Below are 14,285 nucleotides of genomic sequence, written 5' to 3' on the forward strand. Positions count from 1 at the left end.
TAAGTGCTACAGAGGCAATAAAATGATGAGATAGAGAAAAATGGGTACCCTACTCTAAATAGGTGGACTGGGAGCAGAGAGACTGGTTAGGCATAATTTAGGGAAAGTTGATGGTGGCATGCTTTAAGACAGAGGTCTGCAAACTACTGCCTGTGGGCTAAAACTGGTCTGACACTTCTTTTTGTAAATAAAGTTTTATTGGAACACAACTGTGCCCATTTGTTTATGTATTGTCTGGTTGCTTTTGCATTACAAGGGCAAGAGACTGTATGGCCTACAAAATCTAAAGTAACAAATAGCTAATAACTGACTCTACAGAAAATGTTTTCCACTCTTTGCTTTAGAGAGATGGTGGCATGGAGGAAAGTGATTCATTTTTGAAGTAGAACCAGGACATTCTGATGGATTGGATGTAAAGGAGTAATATTAAATGAGGTTTAAGGGCTAATGGTTTTCTACCTTGAAAAGTTGGTTAGATGATGATGCCAGTTAATGAAATGCGGGAAGACTATTAGTCACCATCATTTTTGACATTAGTTTTCTTCATTTTATAGCCATTGTGTGGTATAATATTTGGTGAATAATTTGTGCTTAAATCACATATGTTGAATAATGGATAATAAAATAAGTCTTAAAAAATGATAGGGTAGGCAAACACATAATGGGAAATATAAGTAATGTGTTAAGAATTGCTGTAAGGGTTGCTTTAGGTTTTAAGGTGCAAATAGTACTGTTATGAAAATTGGGCCCATTGACCTATATGTTGTTTTACTTGTACAGTGGATCGAGGCTTTAGTTTGACATTAAAGCACTCTTTCAGAATGGTGTAACAGTTGTCAACAGTTTGGGTCCAGAGAGTAGAGTGGAAGAGAAGGTTTTTCCCTCTGTACTCATTATTGTTATGGTAAAATAACCTCATCAAAGTTAGTGGCTTTACTTTTGAGGAACAACTGATGGATGAGGAATATAATGAGCTATTCTTGCTTTAGATAGTATAAACATGTCATGTTGTAATCTTAAATGTTATAAATATCTAACTGGAGGTCATCAGGAAGACCCTAGGAAACTGCCAGTGGTTATCTGATCTCAGTGAGAAATGTATAAGAAAAATAATTCCTAGTGTTCTTATATTTGTAGCCATAGAATTATTTTTGGATTCTAGCCATAAGAAATTCCATTTGGAAAATTATTTTTACTTAGTTTTCTTTATTTGATACTTTTTAATTGTACCAATAGTATACTCTGTGGACTCCCTCCTCATTCATAGTGGTATATTTTCTGAGAAAATAAAATAGATAGCTGTACGGTTAGTCATAGAATAAGTTCATAAAGAGAGAGGTAATAGTCTTTAAAGAATAATAGGATCTTAGCAGAAAGAGATCTTAGAATTCATCTGTTAAAATAAATATTCAAAACCCAGAAGAGAAAAAGCTGTGACATTACTGTAGTTGAATTGGAGGTTCCCATGGTTAGCTGTATACAAGCAGTGGTTAAAGTAAAGGTTTAGAGGCAGCAATATTGCAGTGAAAAGGAACAGCTGTTTCTAGAGAAAGGCAATGGAATAACTGTAAAAAAGCAGACAGATGAACCACAAAGCATTGCTGTCCAGAGGATTTTAGTTTACTCATTACCAAGTCCTATTCACGATTACTCTACCATATCATGAAATATATGTATATATATATGTTCATGAGTCAGCAAGAATATTTTAGTCAGTGGTGCTCAACCCTGGCTGTGTGTCAGAATGATCTTTTGAATTGAACAATAACAACCAAACAAAACAATAAAACCAGATGCCCGTGACCCCTATCCACTGAATAAGAATCACTAGAGGTGGTGTCTAAGAATGTATATTTTTAATAAACTCCAGGGGAGATGATGACACACAGCCAGGGTAAGAACCACTGGAAATAAAGTATGTACCCTTTATTCTGTTTATTATAGGAGAATATCTGAAAATCTATTTTAGAAAAATATCTATACATGTTATAATTTATCTTGTTCCAGTTTTTGGGAAAAGGCATTTATGTGAGGTATATATTGTTTCTCACAGCTGTGGAAAAATGAGGTGTTACTTTATAAGCTAGCTTTGGAAACTTTATTTTCTTTATTCTTGCAGACATATGGCATCCAGGAGAAAGATGTCTTGCCCCTGCCCCAGATAATGGAAAACTTTGTGAAGCAAGTATAAAATCTATCACAGTGGATGAAAATGGCAAGTCATTTGCAGTCGTCTTATATTCAGATTTTCAAGAAAGGAAAATACCTCTTAAACAGCTTCAAGAAGTAAAATTTGTTAAAGATTGCCCTAGGAATCTTATATTTGATGATGAAGATTTGGAAAAACCTTATTTCCCAAACCGAAAATTTCCATCATCATCTGTTGCTTTTAAATTATCTGACGATGGAGACTCTATTCCTTATACCATCAATAGGTATTTGAGAAACTACCAAAGAGAAGGAACCCGGTTTCTTTATGAACACTACATCCATGGAGGAGGGTGCATTCTGGGTGATGACATGGGACTTGGAAAAACAGTACAGGTATTTATTTTAATTGTGTTATAACGGTCAAGTCACTTTACTGTGTACATGAGTGGATACTATATGTAAATCTTTATTTGTACTGCTGTTATGATAGTTATTTTGTTGTTCCTGTGTATGTTTGTGTTTGTCTCACTAACTAGATAGTGAAGTCCTCAAAGTTGAGGACAATGTCTCAGTTATTTTATCATTCTTCAGTACCTATGAAATATTTTATTCCAAAATAATGTTTTGGTACCACTTGGTTTGATTTTACCTTTGGTGATACTGGTACTAAGATATCAATATATTTGAAGTTATTTAACTTTCTTAATACTTTATGGAAGGAAAGCATTGTAACATTTGTTATGCCACATAGCATGGTTAAATTGTTCCTATAGGCCTTTTGTGCATATTGTTTGAAGTTTATCATGTTAGAAGTTTCTTAATCTGGAATCCGTGGGTCACTAGCGGTTCTGTTTGTGAACTTTAGAGAGACTTCAAAATTCCCTAAAATGTGTACTAGAATTTGTACACATACATACTTTCCTAAAGAGGGGATTTGTTGTAGTTAATCTGTTTCTGTATAACAAATTATGCCAAATTTAGCAGCTTAAAACAATATTCATGTATTGTCTCACAGTTTCTGTGGGTTGGGAATCCAGCTGCCGCCTAGCCTGGTCCTCTAGCTTTGCCTCTCACAGGGCTGCAGTCATCTCAAGGTGACTGGGGAAGATTCACTTCCTAGCCCACCTGTTTGTTGGCAGGATTCAGTTCCTTGTGGGTTCTTGGCCTCAGTTTCTTATGAGCTGTTGGCTGGAGGCCTCCTTTGCTTCCTTGACACATGGCCCTCTTCATGGGGCATCTCACACAAGGTAGCTTGCTTCATAAAGGGAGGGCAAGAGACAGCACTAGTAAAACAGAAGTTATGGTCTTTGGTGATGTAATAACACAAGAGACATCCCCTCACTTTTGTCATATTCTCCTCATTAGAAGCAAGTTGCTAAGTCCAGCCAGAACTCAAGGGAAGGAGATTAAACAGAACTGGGAATATGAAGAGGTGGGTATTATTGGGAGTCCTGTCAGAAGCTGCCTGCTACAGGGTCTTTAGCTTTCCTTAGATTTTCAAAGAGGTTTGTGATCCAAGAAGAATAGAGTTTTGAATCTAGATTTTATACTAAACAATCACTTTAGATTTTCAGGAGTGTGTGCCTAGTTTGTGATTAAGTTATTCTGCTTCCTTTCTTATAATTGAGTTTAACTTATTTTCTTCTTCATATTACCTCCATTAGTTATTGGAACTCAAAGGTAAGTGGAAAACTAAATTTAACATTTATAAATAGCCAAATTTCAGACAGCAATGATGGAATAAGGAAAAATTTAAAAAAGCCAAATAATGCTACTGTGTGTAAAGGTCTGGTGTGAAAACCTAGGCTAAAATAAAGTCTTTCAATAATCATATTACCATTAACCATACTCTATGTTCCTTCAAGCCTAGGCAGTGCAGATAGTTTAGACCTGCACACTGGACGTGCTAAATGATTGTTTGCGGAATAAATGAATTTGCCTTCTTCATTTATTCCACAAACAATCATTTAGCACGCCGGCCTGTAGGTGGAGGATAGACAGCAAGAATAAAGAAAGGAGGCTTCAAGAAACCACCGCTGAAACTGACCCAACAGTCCCACGGACAGTTTTGTTTGTTTGTTTGTTTGCTTGTTTTTGGATAAACATAGAAATTGACCCTTCTGGTCCTAAAGCTTTAAACTTGTATTTGTTTTATCTGAGTTCCTTCCTCAGGAAAGTACCCCCAGGCCTCTCAAAAAGTATCAAAGAACTGAAACTCACCAGATCATAGAATTCAGACAGTGAGACACCAGGCCTGTCATTCATCAGATTACTTCCTTAGCCCTCCCAAGTTCCTGTTTTCCCATACATTGTTACATTTCTTCCCTGCTGTAAAAACTCCTAATTTTAATCAGGGAGATGGATTTGAGACTGATCCTTGGCTACAGTGCCTGATTAAAGTATTTTTCCTTGGCAATACGTGTTGTCTCTGTGATTGGCTGACTGTATGGTGAGTAGCAGGTCTTAGACTGAACCTGTGGTGTTTCAGTAACGTTATCTGTGACCAAGATTACAGATGAGTACTAGAGGAAAATTAATAAATTAATTAAATCCCTGCTGTAACTGTTTTCACATATACTTTTACTGTTTTTGCCTGTGGTAGAATGTTTGTTACCACAATTCTTTGATTAGCCAGTGCATGTTCAACTTCAAAATAAACATGAGGCTGGGTTTGGTGGTTCACGCCTGTAATCTCAGCACTTTGGGAGGCCGAGGCGGGCGGATCACGAGGTCAAGAGATCGAGACCATCCTGGCCAACATGGTGAAACCCCATCTCTACTAAAAATACAAAAATTAGCTGGGCATGGTGGCCCACGCCTGTAGTCCAAGCTACTTGGGAGGCCAAGGCAGGAGAATCTCTTGAACCTGGGAGGCAGAGGTTGCAGTAAACCGAGATTGTGCCACTGCACTCCAGCCTGGCAACAGAGTGAGACTCTGTCTCACACACAAAAAAAGAAGAAACGTGAGGGTACTACATACAAAAAGTGATCGTTTGGGAACCGCCATCCTGCAACTTAAATACAATTAGAATTCAAATTCTTGTGCACCTTTTAGTCTCAAATTTGAAGGCTGTCTTTCATCTCTGAGGCCCATGTTACAAAGAAATTTACTTTATTTTACAGTTCATAGGATTATTTTTAAAGGAACTGATTTTACTGCAGAATTTTCTATTACCTGATACACTGTAATCATTGAAGGACTTGGAGATGTTCTGGTACATGCTGTTAGTGTGCTGTGCAAGTCTTTGAGGGAGTACCGTCTGAAATGGTTTCTGTACTAATTTTGATACTCAGCTGGATTTGTCTGATGCTTGGGGACCTAGTTCTCTGGTTATTGTTGTTGTAACTCAGGGAATAATTTCTACATAGATAGGTGGTTTGAAAGACCCATTTAAGGTAGAGCTTCTATAGATAGATAAAGCTTCTATAGATATAACTAAGCTAGTTGAAGAAATGTGAATGATTACTGTGTTAACTAAAATTTCAGAATGTGGTAAAATTAATTGATAATGAAAATAGACCATTGACATTTACTGTTTGAGCTATAGTTTTATCTTCTTTTCTTCTTTTTTTTTTCCTGTTTCTTGATTTCATCCCTTTAGTTTCCCCCTTTTTATATTCTCATTTGGCCATGATATGAAATTGAAGTCTTTTTAAAGCTTGTTTTACATACCAAATAAAGTTTCCTTCCCTCATTTCAAATTTAAAAGTAGGTGAGTTTAATATTTTACATTCTACAGGGGACGAGAATTGAAAAATGTCCATTTGTTCTAGTGACATAGAAATCATTGGTATGCTGAGCAAGAGCCATTTTGCTGGAGCTTTCAGACACAAGCCATAATGGAGTAGGTGAAGACATGGACATAGAACATATATTTACCTCTTTAAGAAATATGGCTTTGAAAGGGAGTAAAAGTGATCTAGTAGTAGCTGAAGAGAGAGATGAGAATTTGAGGGGGTTTCTTTTTTGTTTGTTTTGTATTGTTTGGGGGTAGGAAAGACTTGAGTATTTTTAAAGTGAATTGGAAGGAGAGATCTGGTGAAGAGGGCACAGATGAATATGCAACATACGTAATGATATGCCCACATACATACGTATACTTCTGTAAACACACACACAAACATACATATGCAAAAAATGGAGTCACATAATAACTACTATCTTATAAGCAGATTGCAGATTTTTTTTTGTCGAAGATTATGGACTAATTTTTCCCAAATATCTTCTGACATTTTTCTAAAATATAGAAGAGTTAAAAGAATGGTACAATGAAAAGCCATATTCTTACCACTTAGATTCTGTTAATATTTCATTATATATGGTTTTGTAATATCCATCCATCTTTTGTTGCATTTTAAAGTAGCAGACATTAATACATTTTATCCCACATACACATATCCAAGAAAAGATCATCACAGCCAAGACGATGAACATATCTATCACTCCCAGATTTCCTCATGTCCATTGTGCACTTGGTATGTTCAACACCATGCAGTTCATCACCTACTATTTTTGGTTTTAGTGGGACTGAAAAAGATACTTGAGGAAATTTGAATACAAAATTCAAGATTTTTATGACTATCTCCCAATATTTCACAGAATTTTCACATCTAATTCAACAGGTAACTTGAAAATGAATCCCTTTTGTACATTTATGTGATAATTAGCTAGTTTAAGTACAATAAACAATTTCAACTGGAGTATACAGGTTTGGGAACCTGACCTTTGATAATCAGACAACTCAGTGATAGGAAAAGAGGTGAGTGGGTGCTTACCATGGAGTAGTGGTTCTCTAAAGTGGATCTTTGGGTCAGCAGCATTAGTGTCACCTGGGAACTTGTTAGGATTGTAAATTCCAGGGTCTCACTGCAGACATACTGAATTGTGAACTCGTGGGGAGTAGGAGAGGATGGCAATCTGTGTTTTAACAGATGCTTCAGGTAATTCCGAGGCCCACTAAAGTTTGAGAGCCTTTGCTCAGACGGTATGTTTTTCAGAAGGGATAGAAAACTTTGATTAATCTGGTGAGTTCAGTGAACATTGGTTAAGGGATGTTTAGTCTATGTGTATCTTTTTTTTTGTTCTTTTTTTGTTTTTTTGAGATGGGGGTCTCACTCTGTCATTCAGGGTGGAGTGCAGTAGCGAGATCTCGGCTCACTGCAACCTCTGCCTCCGGGGCCCAAGTGATCCTCCCACCTCAGCCTCCCAAGTAGCTGGGACCATAGTTGCTCACCACCACGCCCAGCTAATTTTTTGTGTTTTTGGAAGAGATGGGCTTTTCCCGAGTTGCCCAGGCTGGTCTTGAACTCTTGAGCTCAACTGATCCGCCTGCCTTGACCTCTCAAAGTGCTGGGATTACAGGCAGGAACTACTGTGCCTGGCCTCTGTGTGAATATTTATACATAGGATGATGATCATTTCATTGTTTAAAAAAATACTTTTACAAATGGAAATGATATTAGAGATAATTTTGTTCAGCTTTTTAACTTAGTACGTAAAACAGGCACAGGAATGACTTCGCTATCTAGGGTCAGGCACAGAAGTAATAATTTTCATTTTATTCTAGAGCTCTTATTTTTTTCCTCTTCTATCATATACTGCCTTCTTCTTTTGACTTAATAATACAGTTAATTAAAAGCCTTTTACTCAACTTTTAACCATTTGTTCAATTGGTTGACATTTAATAAGTACTCACTCTGGGTCAGGCACTGTGATTGGCACTGAAGAGCCAATATGAATATAAATGCATATGATACCTACTATGATGGTTACTACTGAGTGTCAACTTGATTGGATTGAAGGATACAAAGTATTGATCTAGGGTGTGTCTGTGAGGGTGATGCCAAAAGAGATTAATATTTGAGTCAGTGGGCTGGGAAAGACAGACCCATCCTTAATCTGGTGGGCACAGTCTTATCAGCTGCCAGCGTGGCTAGAATGTAAGCAGGCAGAAAAATGTGAAAAGAGAGACTGGCCTAGCCTCCCAGCCTGCATCTTTCTCCCATGCTGGATGCTTTCTGTCCTTGAACGTCGGACTCAAGTTCTTCAGTTTTGGAACTCGGACTGGCTCTCCTTGCTCCTCAGCCTGCAGACATGCTATTGTGGCACTTCGTGATCATGTGAGATAATACTTAATAAACTCCCCATATATCTCTATTCCATTAGTTCTGTCCCTCTAGAGAACCCTGACTAATACACCTACCTTACACAGTTCACAAAAGAGTAATAGAAGGAAATGAGGCCAAGAGTCATCATCTAGTCTGGTAAGTGGGTTGGAGGGGAGAAACAAGCCTGTTTGGGGATGTCAAAGAAGACTCCACAGGGAAATTGGTGTTTTCATACTTTGCTTTTGGAAACCCACCAAACTTTGAGTTTTGAATTGAGTTTTAATGAATTTTATTTTTTTACTGAAAGCATAGCTCTAATATAGTATTTGAAAGGTTTATCACAAGAGAAGAGCTCAAATTCATTGAATCAAAATAATTTAGTTTTTAATCGTAGTGTGGTAATTAGCTTTTACAGACAGCAAAGTCTTAAGGACTACTATTAAGCAGATGCAGTAATATGTCTTACCATATTTATTTTCTCATCTGCTATGCAAAGAAGGTAAGAGTACTTTTTGAGTAGCAGAGATAGAATTTTGCAAAGCATGAAGACATTCTTTGAATTTTTGTTTCTATATTATTAGATATTACATTATTGAAAATGTCATTACTGAAGGCTGTCGTATTAAAAAGATGTATAGTAAACCTCACTCGAGAGAAATGGGATTGCTGATAATTAAAGGTTTCTTAGGTTATTTTCAGTACCTTTTTTGGATAATAAGATCTTCAGTAGATTCAAAACTACACTAAAATATGAAGGTTCTTGGGATCTCAAGTCATGTTATTCACTCAGGAATATAGTAATAAAGAGAAAAATAATATTGTCTTTATTTTCATTCATTGAGAAAATGCTATAATATCCAGTGTGGAAGGTTAATTAGCCCCCAGATCCCTGGGCCCTTTTAAGCAGAAACAGAGATGTACTGGTATTTCACAGAGAAAATTGTATTTCTTGTTTTGGCATGTAGTTCTGATTTTAGGGGAGAGCTTTGTAAAGATAAGTGAGCTAGACCCCATTTCAAAACAGCACTTTGTGTTTTTTTGTTTTTTTTTTTTCAAAGCGAGCAAAAATCATACTTTTGAAGTGTGGTTCTGAACCACTCTCTCTGTACCTTTGTATCTCCCAGGGAGTTGAAAAATAAGGTAGTAGACATTTTTTTCTTTTTGTCCTATAAGAAATAGACCATTTTTGCTATGCCATCCTCTGTTCTGGTCTAAGGGAAGGTTTGTTGCCCTTTTTCCTAGCCTCAGATTTACTCAGTATGTCATGAGCTGACTCTGTGAGGAAAGATGACTTATAAAACTGTTGGCTTGAGAGAGTTTAGAAAGGAATGCATGTAAAAACAGAAAGCTTTCCCAGAGTGATATTTTATTTCTGAAATGCAATTTTTGGCCTTTCACTATTCTAGAGGTGACTGATTTAAATATTTGTTTTTGCTCTTTTCGTCTATAAGCAATTTTAGAACTATTCTACAATAAAACATGTTCTGGCTTTTTCTTTGCAGATAAGTTTTGTAAACCTTCATTGTAAATTTGTCTTTAGTCTTCTGTGAATTAATATTTTGATAGACCTCTACTGGACCACTATAGTGTGGTAAGATGGCTAGATCTCCACCCAAAATACATATTTCCTTTGCCTTCTTAAGAGTTTGGGCTAGCTGACAGAGACTGCATTTCCCAAATCTCCTTGCACGTCAGTGGAGCTTGTGACTGGGTTCTGCCAGCAGAAATAAGGGTAGAAGTGATGAGTGCCATTTATAGTCCTGGTCCATAAAATCCACCTGTGCTGTTCTTCACATCCTCCCTTCCCTAACTGTCTTTTGTGTATTGACACTTTACTGCTAGCATTACCATAATACCTATTAGTATATTTTAATTAATATAATTAATATATAGCTAAGAGTTTGTTAGTGGTTTTAGCTAGCTTCTCCAGTTAGTTTGTATTCTCAACTAAAGTTTATTACTATTTCAACTTAAGTTTTTGTGGGGTGGGTGGATGAGTAGTGTTAAGAGGTAGTGTAGATGATTTAAATGAGATACAAAGATTTTTACAAATCATTAGTGGATTTAGTGAATTAAGTAAAGCTAATCTATACTTAGAGTTTATAAATTTAGCTGCCACCTATGAAATATCTTCCAAAGATCTGAGATTCTTAAACACAAGATACATTTCACATATCTTTGTTTTAGAGAATTTGACAAATGAAGTTAGAATTAAGATAGTATATCACCTTGGATAGATGAGCAAATTGAATTATGAATTTGCACAATTAGCAATATAATTTACCTGTAATGAAACAATCTGTAGGTGAGTTAAAAGCAAATCAGTGGATTAGATCTTATATTACCTCATTTAAATTGTTATGGTATCTAATAGGTATCTCTTTTGTCTTTTCAGTAGCCTTTGAGGACCAGTTGCCTAAAATTAAAAAGAGTATATCTATCAATATATGTGTGTGTGTGTGTGTACATGTGTGTATCTTTAATTCTTTAATTAAGGTACACTTAATTAAACTGTAAAATGCACAGATCTCAGGTATACTACTTAATGAGCTTTGACAAATGTCTATGTCTGTGTAACTAATATGCTAATCAAAATATAGGACAATTCCATTACCCTAAAAAGTTTTTTCATGCCCCTTTCCAGTCAATATGCCAATTACCTATACTTTTAATTATAAATTTTCTGTGATCAGTGTTAAGTTATATTCCAAAAGGTAGTCAGAACCCAAAATGTTATGCTTATTTACACCATCAAGGAATTCAGTAAATTCTAGTATTAGGTGATGTATTTTTAAATAGAAAACATAACTTTAAAAATATTTAATAAATGAAAATTGTAAACATGCATCAAAGATCTTTTACTTAGGTGGTGTTAACAATATTTAAATTGTCCAATGCCTAAACTCAGTTATTTGTGGAGTATCCTTTCTCTTTCTTTTAATTTATGTTCTACATCAGCCAGTTTGCGCACATTAATCTCTCACTGGATTCTTTAGTAACTGTTTATTTTCTGTTCATCTGTCCACTTTTTTCTCAACCATGCTCCTTCAGCACATCTCCTAACTACCTCTTCCCTGCCACCCCAAATCAGCTTGATTTCACACTACTGAATGATAGAAATAGCCTTTCATCTAGACTATTCTAGCATTTAGAAATAGCCTTTCATCTAGACTATTCCAGCATGTTGGTATTTATTAGATAATAAATATATTTTTATTGAATGTTAGTGAATTTTAAGTTGAATTGGATAACATTATTTTTCTATGGTTATAACTTATATTGTCTATATTTGCCAGGCTCTATGACAAACATTTTCCATTAAACATTCATGTTAATTAGATATTCTTGCCTCTATTTAATTGGTGAAAATATTAAAATTTATAGAAAGGTTATGTAAATTGCCCAATGTCACATAGCTAGTATGAAACTGGTTGGTCAGACACCAAAGTCTTTGTGATAAGTCCTGCAAATTGACATGCAAATTTTGTTAGAATATTTTAAAACTTAGGACAAGTTTCAACCATCCTATTTTTCATTTTTTTATAATATTTTAGACAACATAATTTGCAAAAGCTACTTTGTTTATTGTATACAAGATCATATGCAAGAAACAAAGCCTTCTACCTTAAGGAATGATGCCAGAAAAATAGCTAATGTGTTTTTGTTTTTTGAGACAGTGTCTCACTCTTTTGCCCAGGCTGGAGTGCAGTGGTGCAGTGTTGGCTCACTGCAGCCTTGACCTCCTGGGCTCAAGTGATCCTCCCCACCTCAGCCTCCCGTGTAGCTGGGACTACAGATGCGCACTACCAGGCCTGGGTAATTTTTGTATTTTTTGTAGAGGTGGGATTTCACCATGCTACCCAGGCTGGCCTTAAACTCCTGAGCTTGCCCACTTCTGCCTTCCAAAGTGCTGGGATTAAAAATAGCTACTGTTTGCCTGTAATCCCAGCACTTTGGGAGGCTGAGGTGGGCAGATCACCAGTGGTCGGGAGTTCAAGACCAGCCTGACCAACATGGAGAAACCCTGTCTCTACTAAAAATACAAAATTAGCTGGGCATGGTGGCACATGCCTGTAATCCCAGCTAACTCAGGAGGCTGAGGCAGGAGAATCACTTGCACCTGGGAGGCGGAGGTTGCGGTGAGTCAAGATCGCACCATTGCACTCCAGCATGGGCAACAAGAGTGTCGCTAACTCTGTCTCAAAAAAAAGCTCCTGTTTATTGAATCATTGATATTTACTGACTTGACACTTTACATACATACTTTTTAACTTTTTTCTAGAATAAAAATAATTCTGATTACACTGTAATACTCAAACGCGTTCTTATAAAAATGCAAGCTGTAATTTTTAAATTGAGGATAAGTCCACACAACATTAATTCATTATTTAAAATGATTAATTGAGTGCATTTAATGCATTCAGAATGTTGTGCAACTCCCACCTCTTTCTAGTTTCTGGGTTGTTTCCACTTTTAGTTATTATGAATAATGCTTCTGTGAACATTTGTGTACAAACATTTCTCTTGTGTGTATTCCTAGAATTGGAATTACTGGGTTTTATGGTAATTCAGTCTTTTTTTTTTTTTTTTCGAGGAACTGCAATACTATTTTCTACAATGGCTAAAACATTTTACATTCCTACCAACAATTGTCCAGGTTCCCTATGCCTCCGCATCATTGCCAACACTTGTTATTTTTTGGTTTTCTTCATTATAACCATCCTACTGTGTGTTAAGTGGTATTTCATTACAGTTTTGATTTGCATTTCTGTATTGGCCAATGATGTTGAACATCTTTTCATGTGCTTTTTTGGCCCTTTGTGTATCTTTAGAGAAAGAAATATATATTTAAGTCTTTTGCCTGTTTTTTAATTTCATTGTCTTTATTGTTGAGTTGTAAGAATTTTTATGTTATTTTGGATACTAATCCCTCATCAGATATATGATTTGCAAATATTTTCTCCCATTCTGTAGTTGTCTTTTTATTTTCTTGTTATTTTACTTTGATGCACGAAAGTTAAGTTTTATGAAGTCCAATCTGTTTTTTTATTTGAACAAGTTATAATTTTAATGTATGTGTAAATAAATTTAAAAAATAGGACTATTATTTCTATATGTTATTCTGCTCCTTGTTTTTTTTCACTTAAACATGGGTCTTGGAGATCTTTTTATGTTGGTACATAAGGATTGTCCCCATTCATTAATTAATAAATTACTGCATACTATAGATTATATGTTCTGTAACTTACTTTACCATTCCTCTAGGGACCTAGGGAGAAGGATTTTTGGGTTGTTGCCTATTTTAGGAAATAGCAAATAGTGAATATCTGTAGGATAGAATTCTAAGAGTATTTCTCTGTAGGATAGATTCCTAAAAGTCAAGTTTCTGGGTGAAGTGTATAAATCTTTTTTTTTTTTTTTGAGGCAAGGTCCTGCTCCCTCACCCAGGCTGGAGCGTGGTGGTGATCTCGGCTCACTGCAACCTCTGTCTCCTAGTTCAAGTGATTCTCATGCCTCAGCCTCCCAAGTAGCTGGGATTATAGGTGTGTGCCACCACACCCGGCTAATTTTTGTATTTTTAGTAGAAACAGGGTTTCACCATGTTGGCCAGGCTGGTCTCAGACTCCTGACCTCAAGTGATCCACCCACCTAGACCTCCCAAAGTGCTGGGATTATAGGTGTGAACCACTGCGCCCAGCCAGATGTGTCTATTTCTTTTAATCTGCTAGTTTTACCTTCATATATTTTGAAGCTCCATTATTAGGGTCACAAACCTTTATGGTTGTTATATCTTCCTGATGAATTGACCATTTTTTTACTATGAAATGTCCCTGGTAGACAAGCTCTTTTATTCATTCTGACAATTCTCTGATATTTAATTGGAATATTTAGTTCATTTACATTTAATGTAATTCTTATGTATGGATTTGTATATAACATTTCTGTTCATTCAGAAACAGTCTGATTTGCCTTTTGGGTTGATACGATATTTTTTAGAATTTTATTTTAATTTTTCTATTGACTTT

At 35.9% G+C, this 14,285-nt stretch overlaps 1 protein-coding gene across 9 annotated transcripts in view; it reads left to right on the forward strand.

The window, feature by feature from the left end:
• Positions 1-14,285, forward strand: part of ERCC6L2 (ERCC excision repair 6 like 2) — a 158,054-nt gene that overhangs the window by 25,629 nt on the left and 118,140 nt on the right. For 8 of the 9 annotated variants that reach the window (XM_054502479.2, XM_054502482.2, XM_054502485.2 and 5 more), the window contains one exon: positions 2,120-2,544. In XM_054502479.2, coding sequence (XP_054358454.1) covers positions 2,120-2,544 — 425 coding nt within the window. Of the gene's footprint in view, positions 1-2,119; positions 2,545-3,516; positions 3,584-14,285 lie in introns of those variants that run through there. The other variant, XM_063649711.1, reaches the window with a different exon arrangement.

This window comes from Pongo pygmaeus, chromosome 13, assembly GCF_028885625.2.
Source record: "Pongo pygmaeus isolate AG05252 chromosome 13, NHGRI_mPonPyg2-v2.0_pri, whole genome shotgun sequence".
Lineage (NCBI taxonomy): Eukaryota > Metazoa > Chordata > Mammalia > Primates > Hominidae > Pongo > Pongo pygmaeus.